We start from the raw sequence: 15,006 nt of genomic DNA, 5'->3' as shown, positions 1-15,006 counted from the left end.
CGACTGGGCGCATGAATGTAATGGATTAAATAACCCTGGCCGCTCAATGTGTTAACAGGCGCACAACGTCACTGTCGGGCAGAAACCTCTTATCTCCATAGTTTAACTTTAAGTGTTTTTGCAGCGTCACACAAAAGTAGCAAAAGCAGCAGATCTACAAGCTCGAAATGCGGCGAGAAGCTTGTGGATCTGCTACTTTTGCTGTTGAACTAATGGAATTTTCCTAATAACGGTTATGATTAATAGCAGCCTTATACACTGCAGTTTTAGAGTGCTTTTCAATGGTCATAAACAAACACACATTTGTGTCCCAAGTCCCTGCTTTTCAACATCAGGAACCGCCCGGCGTCCAAATAGAACATTATGGGACAAATGGACCCATACAGGCTCAGAGTTACAGACATGTAAAGGCCTATTCATACTCCAGTTTTAGGGGATAAGATAAGGTGACCACCGAAAACTGCAACATGACGTCACACCGCGGTGGTAAGCGACTCACCGCTCACCCCAACACACAATCTGTTTTACTAACCACCGTTTTTTCAGTGTTCACCTTATAACCTAAAACTCGAGTATGAATTGGCCTTAAGGCTCCATTTGGACCCCTGGTGGACCCCAGGAACCTACGTTAAGAAACAGTGGTATGTGTAATAATATTCTCTTATCTTCCTCTCCTCCCCTCCCCCCACTCCCCTCCCCTCCCCTCTCCTCTGCTCTCCTCTCCTCTCCAACCGGCCCACAGCGCCCTCTCCTGGGTGCTGCGGGGAAGCGTAACTCCCTCCTGAGCGGCCGGCCCATCTGGATGGAGAAGATGGTGCTGGGCAGGGTCAAAGTCCCCCACACCTTCTCCATCCACACCTACACCCGGCCCACCATCTGCCAGTACTGCAAGCGGCTGCTCAAAGGTCTCTTCAGGCAGGGCATGCAGTGTAAAGGTGAGACGTAAACTCGCAGTCAGTTGGTGGAAAAGTAAACAACCCAAGTATTCAAACGTACAAATTATGAAGTACATTTTGTACGGTATTGAAATGTCCCTAAAAAATATTAAGAAGAAATGCAATGTGGTGTGCTTTTAGAAATATTTCTAAAAGCTTGTAGATAGCAATTGTAGATCATGGCTTGTAGATCCGCAGATCGACAATAACACATATCCATACTAGGCAGATGACCAGCATACTACTTACGATGTAGGCTTTTGGCAGTTGATCTTTTCCAGAACAACCTGCAAAGACTGCCCAGTACAAACAAACATCTACCGATGCTTTGATCCTGGTTTGTTGAATGCATACTGGCGTAAAACCTTAAGTCTTGTGTTTCTTTTCCTGCTGTAGATTGTAAATTTAACTGTCACAAGAGATGTGCTGCCAAAATCCCCAGAGATTGCCTTGGAGAGGTGGTCTTTAATGGAGGTGAGTTAGATTCTGCTGTGACTTAGAGCAGGGGTTCTCAACCCGTGGGTCGCGACCCCTCGGGGGGTCGCCAAATTATTTTAGGGGGTCCCCAAATTATTTAAAAAAAAGATTTATTTATTTATTTATTTTTTCACGATTTTTCAAAAATAGCAGACCTACAAGCTCGTAGCGCGCCACTCGGTGGCGCGCTATGAGCTTGTAGATCTGCTATTTTTAAATAGCTAAATTATAACAATGCTTAAAACACCAAAAGGGGTTCCCGCCCAAAATGGTTTAAGGTTATTGTAGCAGTCAATTTATATTGGGGGTCGGGAGGGGGCGGGGCGGGGGTCCCGAGATATTGCCAAAGCATTTCCGGGGGTCCCCGGCCAAAAACGTTGAGAACCCCTGACTTAGAGTCATTGTACTTTACACAAAAAGTAGTGAAAATAGCCCATCTACGAGCTCGAAACGCATCGCCCCACAAGGCATATTTTAGCTATTTTTGAATTTGAATCCTGGAAAGTTTTTGGGCATACAGTATACCCTATGTTCCCTCGAAACTAATACTATCGTTAAGTCTAACCTTAACCCCTAACCCCAAGCCTTTGAAAATGTTTTGCAAATCTTGGCCTATAACGACATGCCCAAAGAATTAATGCCAGGTTGCATGTGATTGTAGGTGAAAATCTTAAGAAAATTGTGAAAATAGCTGATTTACACACGTTTTATTCCCTGCTTCGCGAACATTCGGTTCACCGGAAAAGGTTAACTGATAGAGTAATCACAAAGAAAATAATCGATAGTTGCAGGAAGCCCTTACATTTATGTCCTTTTGTGTTCTGTCTGTCTGTCTGTCTGTCTGTCTGTCTGCCTGCCTGCCTGCCTGCCTGCCTGCCTGCCTGCCTGCCTGCCTGCCTGCCTGCCTGCCTGCCTGCCTGCCTGTCTGTCTGTCTGTCTGTCTGTCTGTCTGTCTGTGTGTCCCCAGAGCCTGCCAGTCCCGGCCCAGACTCGGAGGTGACCATGGAGGTGGACAGCGGTGACGTGAGCAGCGAGGGGGACAGACAGAGCATGGAGGACCAGGAGGACGCAGCGTCCACCCCGGAGGACCACCAGCGCTTCTACATGGAAGGTCCCTGTCTGGACGGAGACAGAGACGACGAGACACTGAAGGCTATCAGGTACTGTACCTCCACACACACACACACACACACACACACACACACACACACACACACACACACACACACACACACACACACACACACACACACACACACACACACACACACACATACATAGGCCTGTCACTATTATTACATAATCGCCTAATTGCAATTATTTGAGATAATCGCAATTATTTTTGTATTATTGGCAATGTTGAAATGTTGCAAAAATGTCCATACATTTTCAAACATTTTCCAAAAATAGCCAAAATTGTTGATCTACATTCTACAAGCTTAAAGATCTGTGCTTGTGGACCTGTGAAATTTGTGATTACGAAGTCTAAAAGGCAAACAGAAATACAAATTGTAACGTTCCAATGTTCAATGCAAAAAACACAATGAAATCATTAATTGCAGTTATTTGTGGGACAATTACCAGTAATTGTCAACTTAAATCATCTTGTAATCATGACAGCCCTATACATGCATGCATACATAAAGGTTGAGAAGTGAGAACCACTGAATTATTATTATTATTATTATTATTATTATTATTATTATTATTATTATTATTATTATTATTATTATTATTATTATTATTATTATTATTATTATTATTATTATTATTATTTTTGTAACTAATTCTAGAGGGTTAAATGGTTAAAGATGGAGTGCCACAATTGTTGTATTTTTCCAGTTTTTCATGTGTCTATGAGGTGACAGTACTTCACTAGACACCCTGGAGTCGTTTTTATGTGCAATGGTGTATTAACTTTGTATTTAGGGTTTCTTCTTCTGGAGGCTGAACCCTTGACAGTCAAACGGTCCAATGAAATAAACAGTAATATAATGACACCACATTATCAGCCCCTTCCCTATCCCCTCCCCCTTTATCATACAACTACAGCTGTGGGTGCTGCTTCAGTTCAGGTGGATCACCACCCATCACCACCCACCAGGCAAACCAGGCATACTTAATGAACTGGTGGGCGTGTCCACATAAAAGCATGATTTTAACAAATACTGTACACTTTTTGGAAAAAGTTCTTCCCCCTATTATAATAATACCTGATGATCATGTTTTAGGGTGGAATAAAAATTGTGGCACTCTTTAAATCAACACCCTGGCAGCCTCAGCTGTCTGTGCATCTGTCTGTTTCTCTGCCTAGCTGTATGTTTGTCTAGCTGTCTGTCTCTCTGCCTAGCTGTATGTCTGTCTAGCTGTCTGTCTCTCTGCCTAGCTGTATGTCTGTCTAGCTGTCTGTCTCTCTGTGCCTAGCTGTATGTCTGTCCATCTGTCTCTCTGTGCCTAGCTGTATGTCTAGCTGTCTGTCTCTCTGTGCCTAGCTGTATGTCTGTCTAGCAGTAGTGGGAAAAGTACTCACCTTTTTTTTGTAAAAAGTGTCAATACTGCAATGTAGAAATAATGTTACAAGTAAAAGTCTGAAATAAAAAATGTGCTTGAGTAAAAATGCTAAAGTATTGTTTTTCAAATGTGTAAAATGTATAAAAACCTATTGAAAATAAAAGATCAACAAGCTCACAATCAATGCACTGTGAGCTTGTGGAGCGGCTATTTTCAAATGGCCGAAATGTAAATATACAGTAGGGCTGTCTGTCTGTCTGTCTGCGTGTCTCTACTAGTCTCCAGACAGAGTGGACAGCTCTCTGTCCAGTAGAACAGAAAGGCTATCGGGTGACATTGGCAGGGGATCGAAGTTTTCACATAAATGTAGTGGAGTAAAAGTTCAATATTTGGATCCGAGATGTAGTGGAGTAGAATTAACAGTATCGGAAATTGTAAGTCCTCCAGTAAAGTACAAATACCTCAAAAATGTACATTACTTTCCACCACTGCTTAACACCGTGTGTGTGTGTGTGTGTGTGTGTGTGTGTGTGTGTGTGTGTGTGTGTGTGTGTGTGTGTGCGTGTGCGTGTGCGTGTGCGTGCGTGCGTGCGTGCGTGCGTGCCTTGCAGTCCGTGCACCAGCAGCAACATTCCTCTGATGAGAGTGGTTCAGTCTATCAAGCACACCAAGAGGAAAAGTTCCACGGTGGTCAAAGAGGGCTGGATGGTTCACTACACCAGCAAGGACAACCTGGTAACACACAGTACACCTAAACATAGACAGTACAGTACGGCCTCTATCCCTACGGACCCCCATTTAATGGCATTTCTATCTCTGAGACCCCAATTGATATTGTAAAATCAACGTTAATTTAACTCTGAGAGTGTACAAATGGAACCAAATGGACCCGTCAGGGTCCATATGGTTAACCCTAACATGTATTCTAATGTTGAGTTCACACGGGCAGACGCATCAACGCAGTTTACAGTTCACTGTCAATGGAAGCCAGCGACGTGAAGCTACGAAGCTAATCCGACGCTTGCAGCTGCTGCAAAAGCTACAACAGCTACTGTGTAGCTTTGCTTCTGCCCGTGTGAACGCAGCATAACACCAGGGCTCCACCGGGCGCGTCAGCGTCGCGTCGCGTCTCTGTCACCGTCAGGGAATGTTCCCTTTTTAATCAATGAAATCCACTGCCCGCGTTGCGTTGACAGAGACGCGACGCGTGCATTAAAATTGAACCGGTGCGTTTTTTGACGCACGCGACGGAGACGCAACGCGTCCGGTGGAGCCCTGGCGTAACATACACTTACCCTAACATATTCTCAGATATATACATATCTGACATACGTACATGTATACACATATGTATACACATATATACAGTATATTCATCACTGTGTCAAAACAAGACTGTAGTGTACACTGTTCTGTACATTTAGTGATCCTTCCTGACGATGTCTGTCGATGTCGGGCAGAAACCTTGTAACTCCATATTTTTTTTTATTCATGTCACGCTGTGAGCTTGTATTTTGGCTATTTTTTGTAATTTTTGAAGAAGTAAAAGTGTGTAAGTGTCTGTGGGGTTTTTTTTAAATATTGAACCAAGGAGAACAATAGCTTGTGACTAAATATGAACTACATCGGAATCGGATTCAGAACTACATGTTTTTGATTCCCATTTTCTGAAATGTAACCGTCTTGGAGAAGGTTTAGGAACGGCATCGGCGGCACAATACGCAGCATTCTGATGTCTTTCTGCTGTTCTCCTGTTTCAGAGGAAGAGGCATTACTGGCGCCTGGACAGCAAGTGTCTGACTCTGTTTCAGAACGAAAGTGGAGCCAAGTTTTACAAGGTACACACACACACACGCATGCGCGAGCGTACACACACACACACACACACACACACACACACACACACACACACACACGTGTGTGTGTGTGTGTGTGTGTGTGTGTGTGTGTGTGTGTGTGTACATTAGTGGTTCAGTCAAAGACCCCCAAATCGATGTATTTGGCCATGGACCCCCAACTGAAAGGTTTTTGTGCCAGGGACCTACCCAGACAAGATGATTTATAAAAAAAGATCTAAATTCAAACTTTTTCAAAGATTTTAGATATTTTTGTCCTTCCTCTTCGATGTCTCGCTTTTGACTGACACCTGTCCATTCAAACTCTAGCCGGGCCCGCCCCGAAGCCGCGCCCGATAAAAAAAAACTAGAGTTCTCAACAGGCCCGAAAATTAAGGCCCTACCTGGGCCCTCATCAAACCCTGTACACTCAAGACACTGCCCCCACTGCCACCCTTAGATATCCATATATGGAGTTGACCTGTTCTGACATTCCATATGTTGATCTGACCTCATCAAACCCTGTACACTCAAGACACGCATCCATATGTTGATCTGCAATAATGAGTTGCTCGCACCCCTTTAGCAGACATGAGATCAGAGTCAGAACCCCCTCATATTCCTGTAGTTTGTATAATATCATTTGAGGTATTTGTACTTTACTTGAGTATTTCCAATTTCCAATACTTTTACTTCTACTTCCAATACTACATATTGTACTTTTTCTCCACTACATTTGAAAACGTTAGTTACTCGTTACTCGAATTTGATTATTATTACAAAACCTATGACCACTTGCGATGCATTGTTGCAACGCATTTTTGCGACACATTGTAGATTTATTTTCAAAAGATTTGTATACATTTGAAAACTTGAAATGGGACATTCTGCATTCTGAGTGAGTACTTTTAACTTTTGGTATGTTAAGAACATTTTGATATCACTTTTATATGTAACAGTATTTCTACATTCCGGTATTGATACTTTTAAGTTAAAAATCACACTCGTGTGAAGTGAGGGGTGACTTTTTTACTTTTGTAGGTCAAGGGGTTCCATAGACTTGGCTGCTACATGACAAGATGGCAGCCAAGAATCTGTCTTTTTTTTCTTTCTTCTATGAATTCTCCGGTGCTGTTTCAATTAACTGTTTCTTGTGAAACCTTTTTCCACATTGGTTACAGTATTATTATGTAACAACATTAGTTACAAGATGTATATATATGGGCCACATGATGTCTTACGTTGTCAATTAATGCCCTAAACAAACATGAAACTCCATAGACTTGGCTGGTAAACGATTTACGTCATAAGTGCTCCAAACAAACATACAAAAGCCCATAGACTTGGCTGCCTTGTGACGTAATCTTCAAAAGCCTTGCCCCTCAAAAATGTGAGTACTTTTCCCACCACTGCCGCCAAGTCAATATATTGCATAAAGGGCTAATGTTTTTGATGTGAGGCTGACAGCCAGCCAGTTCTTTGATGTTTGGTCACAGCGGTTGTGCTGCTGACCTGCTCGACCTCCCACAGGATGATACCTCAGCTCTGAGTCTCTTTGGAACACAGACACATCATCACGCTGCAACCCGAGGAGGGAAGACGTGCCTGGCTGCTGCATGGCATTTATGGGGGCTGCACTGTAGCTCTGCCAAGCAGCGTTTCCAGAATTTTTAAATGAATAAGCAAACAGGTCTATAAAAACAAGGCCAAAAGAAGTGACTATACGTAGGCCACATGAGCACTTTAAACCCATATACGTCGGCTATTTGAAAATAGGCGATTTACAAGCTCACCAATGCCTTGCTGCTAGCTGTGTGTGTGTGTGTGTGTGTGTGTGTGTGTGTGTGTGTGTGTGTGTGTGTGTGTGTGTGTGTGTGTGTGTGTGTGTGTGTGTGTGTGTGTGTGTGTGTGTGTGTGTGTGTGTGTGTGTGTGTGTGTGTGTGTGTGTGTGTGTGTGTGTGTGTGTGTGTGTGTGTGTGTGTGTGTACGCCAGCTATTGCTATACTTGCGAGGGCCAGGCGAGCTACGGTTACAATTTAGGAAAATATTTTAGTTGGGGTCAGGGTTAAGAGTAGGCATTAGGTGGTTAGGTTTTGGCCAATAGTTTTGAGTGCGAATGAGCACGCACATGAGTGTGTGTGTGTGTGTGTGTGTGTGTGTGTGTGTGTGTGTGTGTGTGTGTGTGTGTGTGTGTGTGTGTGTGTGTGTGTGTGTGTGTGTGTGTGTGTGTGTGTGTGTGTGTGTGTGTGTGTGTGTGTGTGTGTGTGTGTGTGTGTGTGTGTGTGTGTGTGTGTGTGTGTGTGTGTGTGTGTGTGTGTGTGTGTACGCCAGCTATTGCTATACTTGCGAGGGCCAGGCGAGCTACGGTTACAATTTAGGAAAATATTTTAGTTGGGGTCAGGGTTAAGAGTAGGCATTAGGTGGTTAGGTTTTGGCCAATAGTTTTGAGTGCGAATGAGCACGCACATGAGTGTGTGTGTGTGTGTGTGTGTGTGTGTGTGTGTGTGTGTGTGTGTGTGTGTGTGTGTGTGTGTGTGTGTGTGTGTGTGTGTGTGTGTGTGTGTGTGTGTGTGTGTGTGTGTGTGTGTGTGTGTGTGTGTGTGTGTTGGGTGTGTCTCATCCGCGTATCAGTGAGGGATCATAACAGGACGGGTTAAGCATTCCAGTTCCACATCAGAGCAGAGTGTTTGAGGGCAGCAGAGGTGAAGTACCTTCCTTTCCCTTTAATCAGTGGACCAGGAGGTTCTGTTCTGGAGCCCAGCAGACCTCAACCAGGTGCTTCCCCTGTCTGTCTGTCTGTCTGTCTGTCTGTCTGTCTGTCTGTCTGTCTGTCTGTCTGTCTGTCTGTCTGTCTGTCTGTCTGTCTGTCTCTCTGTCTGCAACGCCCCGCACATCCCTTCTCTCCTCTGGCCATGTGACCAGCCCACACTGTGCTAGTATGATTTGCAGTGGTGTGAAAAAAAAGTATTCAAATTTGAAGGAAAAGTCTCAGTACTGTAGAAATAGCCTGGTTTAGCCTGGTTAATGTAGAAATGCTCTGTTACAGTACCAAAAGTAGTGGTTAGTGTGTTTTGTAATAATAATCAAAATCTACAGTTTTAGTTTTAGTAACTAGTTACTAAAGTTTTCAAATAATTGTACTGGATTAAAAGTACAATATTTGCCTCTGAGATGTAGTGGAGTAGAAGTAAAAGACAAAAAGTACTGAAAATTGTACTTAAGTACAGTGAGTAAATGTACTTTTTGTTATGATCACAGCATAGAAATGCAGAAGTAATAGTCCTGTATCCAAAACATTACTTTGAGTAAACGTGCAAAAGTACTGCCATCAAAGTGTACCTAATGAAAGAAACAGTTACTCACACGCAAGTTTTTAAAAGGTATTTAAATCTTGCATCTCAATGCATCGCCATGCAACTCGTTCGTGAGCTTGTAGATAGGGGTTTTGCATTAATAATTAAAACAAATCTGGTAAAGTACAATATTTGTCTCTGAGATGTAGTGGAGTAGAAGTATGCTGTGTCAAAAACGGAAATACTTGAGTAAAGTAACCTCAAAGTCGTGCATTTAAGTACAGTACTTTTACTGAAGTACTGTACTTAAATGCTTTAATTTCCACCACTGTAAACCCACCACACAATATATAGGGCCATATTGGTTCATAATATCCCTCCCTCTCTCGTCCTTTCATCTTCGGGTGTGTGTGTGTGTGTGTGTGTGTGTGTGTGTGTGTGTGTGTGTGTGTGTGTGTGTGTGTGTGTGTGTGTGTGTGTGTGTGTGTGTGTGTGTGTGTGTGTGTGTGTGTGTGTGTGTGTGTCTGTGTGTGTGTGTGTGCGTGTGTGTGTGTGTGTGTGTGAGGGGGTGGGAGGGGGGGGGGGGGGGGGGGGGTGTTGAAACAGGAAGTTAACATGGACAGAAGTTTTAAGGTTGAAAGGTGTCCGGTCACACGAGGTCAGCAGACGACAGTCAGGCCTTCAGGAGAACAGAGGGGTTGAGTGTGACAGATAAGATTGGTCCAAGTGCTTTCTCTGACAGCCGATTGGACGAATTCCCGGATCTCTCTCCCTCTCGTGCGGTCCGTCTTTTTTTTTATTGGATCCGGGGAAGGACACTGTATTCTTTGGTGGACGTCTCGATGATGAAGCCTCCAGACTCAAACAGAACCGTCTCCCTCCTGGTGTCTACCAGAGAGCGTTTAAGGACAGGAGAGAGAAGTTGAGCTGAGAATCATGGCATTTTGTCCATAAAAACCTTCTCTTGTGTGCAGCGGCGGTTTGGAATGACCTCCTACTGTATCCTTGCCGATATTTATTTGTCAGTTAACCGCTTAAAGGTAGTGTACGGGATTTTTTTTTGTTGAAACAAAAAGTTAAAGCTTTGTATTCTGATCATTGCTATATATTTATAGTTTGTTGATTGTTCAATAACAGGGGGTCTCTCCGGCCCTTTATTATAGAGAAAATACATTTTCAGGTCAGGATACTGGTCTCATGCATTCAGGATAGAGAACTCATTTATTCATAATTTTGTCTGCTCATTGTTTCATCACTTCCAATTTCACTGGTTTATTCTAGTATGCTGCATGAGTTCTCTCTCCTTATTGGATAACATTGGTCTGATCGTAAAATATATTTTACTAGAGTTTATTAGAGAGCTGAAGAGACGGGGAGACCCCTTTTGTTACTGAACAAACACTATGGCAATCCCTAACAAAACAATATCACTTGAGTGCAGTGCACTGCCGTTAAAAGTCCTATTGCACTGTACTTGTAGTAGTGTCGCACGGACGATCTTCAAGCCCATCTTCAAGCTCACAACTTGAAGACAAGCTATTTTCTCATGTTTTGAAAAATCTTTTTTTTAAACTTTTTAGAACATTTCTTAAACTTTCGCCCCCATTCCAGGAGATTCCTCTCGTCACTGAGAGAGAACACGGCAGAGACACATTGGCAAGCTCGTAGACCTGCTAATATTTTTCTCACATTCTGAAATCCTTTGGAGACGCTTCTCGAACAACGTTTTGTGAACCCCGCTCTTCTTCCAGGAGATCCCTCTGTCGGAGATACTGCAGGTGGATCCCGCTCAGGACTTCAGCTCGCTGGCGCCGGGCAGCAACCGCCACTGTTTCGAGGTGATCACGGGCAGCATGGTGTACTACGTGGGGGAGAACATCCGAGCGGGAGGAGGAGGCAGCGGAGCGGGAGGGGAAGGTCTCCTCCTCCACCACCACCACACCGCCACGCTGGCAGCCTCTGGCCTGGGCCTGGATGTGGCGCAGACCTGGGACAAGGCCATCAGACAGGCCCTGATGCCCGTCACCCCGCAGTCCAGTGTCTGCACTGTCCCTGGCCAGGGCAAAGACCACAGTGAGTCACGCTGCTATTATGCTTAGGGCCTATTGATATTCCAGTTTTCTGTGATGAGGTGACCACCGAAACGCTGGTCAACTTATGAGGTGACCACCGAAACGCTGGTCAACTTATGAGGTGACCACCGAAACGCTGGTCAACTTATGAGGTGACCACTGAAAAGGTGGTCAACTATAAATGAATATTAATAGGCCTTTAAGGTTATCCACGATTGTAAAATGTCACTTGACGATTAACTGTGATACGAATAATTGCGATTAATTAATTGTGTGTGTTTTTGGGCCCTGTGGACAACAGTTGCACGGGGTAGATATGACAAAAACTTAAATATATATATATATATATTTATTTTTTATTTTTTGGCTTTCGCCTTTATTTTCGTTTTTTATAGAGGGATAGGTATACAGTAGGCTGACAGGAAATGGGGAGAGAGATGGGGGGTGACACGCAGTAAAGGCCGTCGGGATCGGGAGTCGAACCCGCGGCACACTGCCAGACAGGGTTACTAGCCAAGGTGCCCAGACGGCTACGCCAACCGACCGGGCCACAAAAACTTAAATATAAAAAGAAATGACTGACAATGGCCGATACCAATAGGCAAGGCAATTTTGTTTTGCATAGGGTCATAGGCTATACACTTTTTAATACAAATGGAATTGTGCAATTCAAAGTGCTTTACACAGAACATCAAGCAAACAAAACACTACCATTATTATTATCATTGATATTATTTACTGATTAAATAAAGGTTATACTGTATATGTATTATTGCTACTACTATTATTACTGATTGATTGATTGATTGATTGATTGATTGATTGATTGATTGATTGATTGATTGATTGGTTGATTGATTGATTGATTGATTGAATACTTTATTAGCACGATTATTAACAGTACAGGAAGTGCAGTCAAAGGTTATGCTAAAAGGATAACACAAAAAGCCCCAGCAGGGCCTTGTTTCCATTGTGGTCCATTGGACTCAATTCATCAGTAATACATAATACATACAACACATCACAATACAATACAAAACATATTGTAATAAAGCTCGGTAGAATCAGGGGGTGGAGGGCAGAGGATTCTACTAAAGAGCACAGGAATTCTTAGTCATTTAGTCATGAGTTTGTTAGTTTTGAGTTTGGGTAGGCAGTCGAGAACCATAATGCCTACTAATACTACTAATGTTAATGATAAACTAAGCAAAACTGACCACAATTTCTTCCCACTATCAAATACTGTACGAGGATGACCCTGAATGCCTTTATGTTTTGTTTGTGAAATATTATGTAATGGAGACCAGATGACAGCTTGTTGTTTTGAAATGAACACTAATGTACTGCAGTGAATAAACACTCACATCAGCAGCTTTTTAATGTAACGATTCACACACGCATGCACGCGCACACACACACACACACACACACACACACACACACACACACACACACACACACACACACACACACTGACAGGACTCCACATGCTCTTTATAATTGATGCGTGTGTCAATGTGTCCATTGGCTTTTTAAAATTGTCACTGTCGAGGCAGAAACCTTGTATCTCCATATTTCAACTTTTGATGTTATTTTCACATTCAGTCTTCACGACTGATTTCAGTCATTCTTTATACGATTAAACAGTGTTACAATAGTTAAAACTAGCAATAGAATGCATTTCTATTATTTAAATTGTAAATTGATGATCAGAACCATCTTCCATAAAAAATAATGGTCTTGGATATTTCATAAATGCAAAGGTTAAAGCCTCAACCTGTAATTTCTTCAACCTGTTGGCTGTAGAACAGCAGGGACGTAGGTTTAGAAATGTTCTAAAGATAATTGTACATATTGTTTATGAAACATAGCAGTGCTAGACTCCATTCACGCTGTTTCAGCCTAACAAGAAAATTCAATTTGTGAATTTGGAACCAATCTACAAGCTTGTAGAATGTAGAATTGTAGATAATCTATTTTCACTATTTTAATAATAACAAATTAACAAAATGAACGGTTTTTGACATACAAGGTTTCCACCCGAGTCCTGACAGTGGCGAAATAATCCACAGTCCTTACAGTAAACCCACACATCAGTGTGCACTCTCACATTGAATTCATTCACAGGATGATTAGCAGACAGTAAAATATACAGTATATATTGTCGCTGTTGGGTGGAAACCTCATACGCTTTACGGCACGTTTGGACCTTGTATATCTGCTACTTTTGATGCTTTTGTGTGTAAAATATGGAGAGAAGAGGTTTCTTCCCGACAGAGACGATAATATCCAGGATTAGATGAGTGGAAAATGAAGGTATTGTAGAAGGAAATGTTACAGACTGTATAGTTTAGAATAGATCCATGGTTCTTGAAGGAACTCGCCTACTGCTAAGTGCAGTTAGTACTGTTCTAGTAGCAGTCTTGTAAAGTGAATAAGTGATATTAATAACATTAATAGTTTTTATTGTCCCCTCAGGGGTATTAATCTTCACAGTCTGTTCCAGCACACAACAACACAGCACACAACAACATAACACCAAGACAATACATGGAAGTCCCCACAGTATACACAACCATCATGCTGTACAGCAGGGAAGGCAACCTTAGGCAAGGGTGCCAACATTGGCACAGCTAGGGGAGGGTGATCACTGGTACACTGGCATAAGTGCGTGTGAGAGAGAAGTCTTTATGTCCAGCTTAGTGTGCAAACTTTAAATGCCATTGATAATGAATGGCCAGTTTGGAGTGTTTGTGTAAACACAAACATTAAAAGACTATAATGTTTGGCCAGAATGAGTTGATGTATGATGACATATGATGATAAAGAGTATTTTGGAATATTTAATTTTAAATATTCCAAAATTAATTCTAACCCCCCTCCCTACAAATTACATCCTGATCCTGCACATAATTGTACATTTATTCAAATTCAAACTGTTAACTCCTGACTGGTGGATGATTCTGGGAGATAGGTGGGTTATTGCTCTGAGTCTAATGATCATTACATCCTGATGTTAAAAAAACATTTATAAAGGTTATGTATATCCAATGCAGCAGCGTAACCAGATGTCCCAATGTTTGTGTTAGGACAATGTTTGTGTTTTTTACACCCTCAAAGCTGGACATAGGAGGGGCTAGCGCCCCTCAAAAACACGGGGAAACTGTACAACAGAACAGGTTGAACAATGCTACAGTAATAACAGAACGGACGGGCAACAGACAACGATCTTAACTTACAGATAACATGACGTGTTTGCTGAGAGCTGTATATGGAATAAAGATATATGCAATAAAGTGTTGATTGATCTTATTGATTTTGTTGTCTCCACAGAGGACCTGTCCATCAGTATATCTGTGTCAAACTCCCAGATCCAGGAGAACGTGGTAGGTGTCATCTACTGTACCATCTATACTGTAAGGGCCTGCTGGGTCACGTGACTGCAAATCTATATCACCATTGTCTCAAGCTTTTGCCTCAATTTTGTTTAACCCATTTTGGGCGGGAACCCCTTTTGGTGTTTTAAACATTATGTTGTAATTTAGCTATTGAAAAATAGCAGATCTACAAGCTCACGAGCTTGTAGGTCTGCTATTTTTGAAAAATCGTGAAAATATTTATTTCAGAAAACTGGATTTTTTTTTTAAATTTCGAGGTCAGGCCTAAATGGGTTAATCGACGATCACATAAAAACGTGACACGAGCTGTAGGCCTATTGGTCAAGCGTTGCGACACGTTGTCCATTGTGCAGCAAAGCATAGCACAGGCTTATGTGGTTAATCCAAAGTAATGGATTTAGTTGATTATAATTTGTTTGATGATATAAGAAATATATTATATATAATTATAAAAACCCTGCTTCTTGATTATTCAATTAACCTGC

General features: G+C 42.3%; 1 protein-coding gene across 1 annotated transcript in view; it reads left to right on the top strand.

Annotated features, from left to right (window-relative positions):
- The window catches only part of LOC306941238 (serine/threonine-protein kinase D3-like), a 72,764-nt gene that overhangs the window by 45,945 nt on the left and 11,813 nt on the right, over positions 1 to 15,006 (top strand). Inside the window, exons 5-11 of the mRNA XM_079526579.1 lie at positions 743 to 935; positions 1,332 to 1,409; positions 2,380 to 2,572; positions 4,535 to 4,658; positions 5,684 to 5,761; positions 10,803 to 11,124; positions 14,457 to 14,509. Of these exons, the coding sequence (XP_079382705.1) occupies positions 743 to 935; positions 1,332 to 1,409; positions 2,380 to 2,572; positions 4,535 to 4,658; positions 5,684 to 5,761; positions 10,803 to 11,124; positions 14,457 to 14,509 (1,041 nt within the window). The remainder of the gene's footprint in view (positions 1 to 742; positions 936 to 1,331; positions 1,410 to 2,379; positions 2,573 to 4,534; positions 4,659 to 5,683; positions 5,762 to 10,802; positions 11,125 to 14,456; positions 14,510 to 15,006) is intronic.

This window comes from Electrona antarctica, assembly GCF_951216825.1.
Source record: "Electrona antarctica genome assembly, chromosome: 17".
Taxonomy (NCBI): Eukaryota; Metazoa; Chordata; class Actinopteri; order Myctophiformes; family Myctophidae; genus Electrona; species Electrona antarctica.
This window is presented reverse-complemented; position numbering and strand designations above follow the sequence as displayed.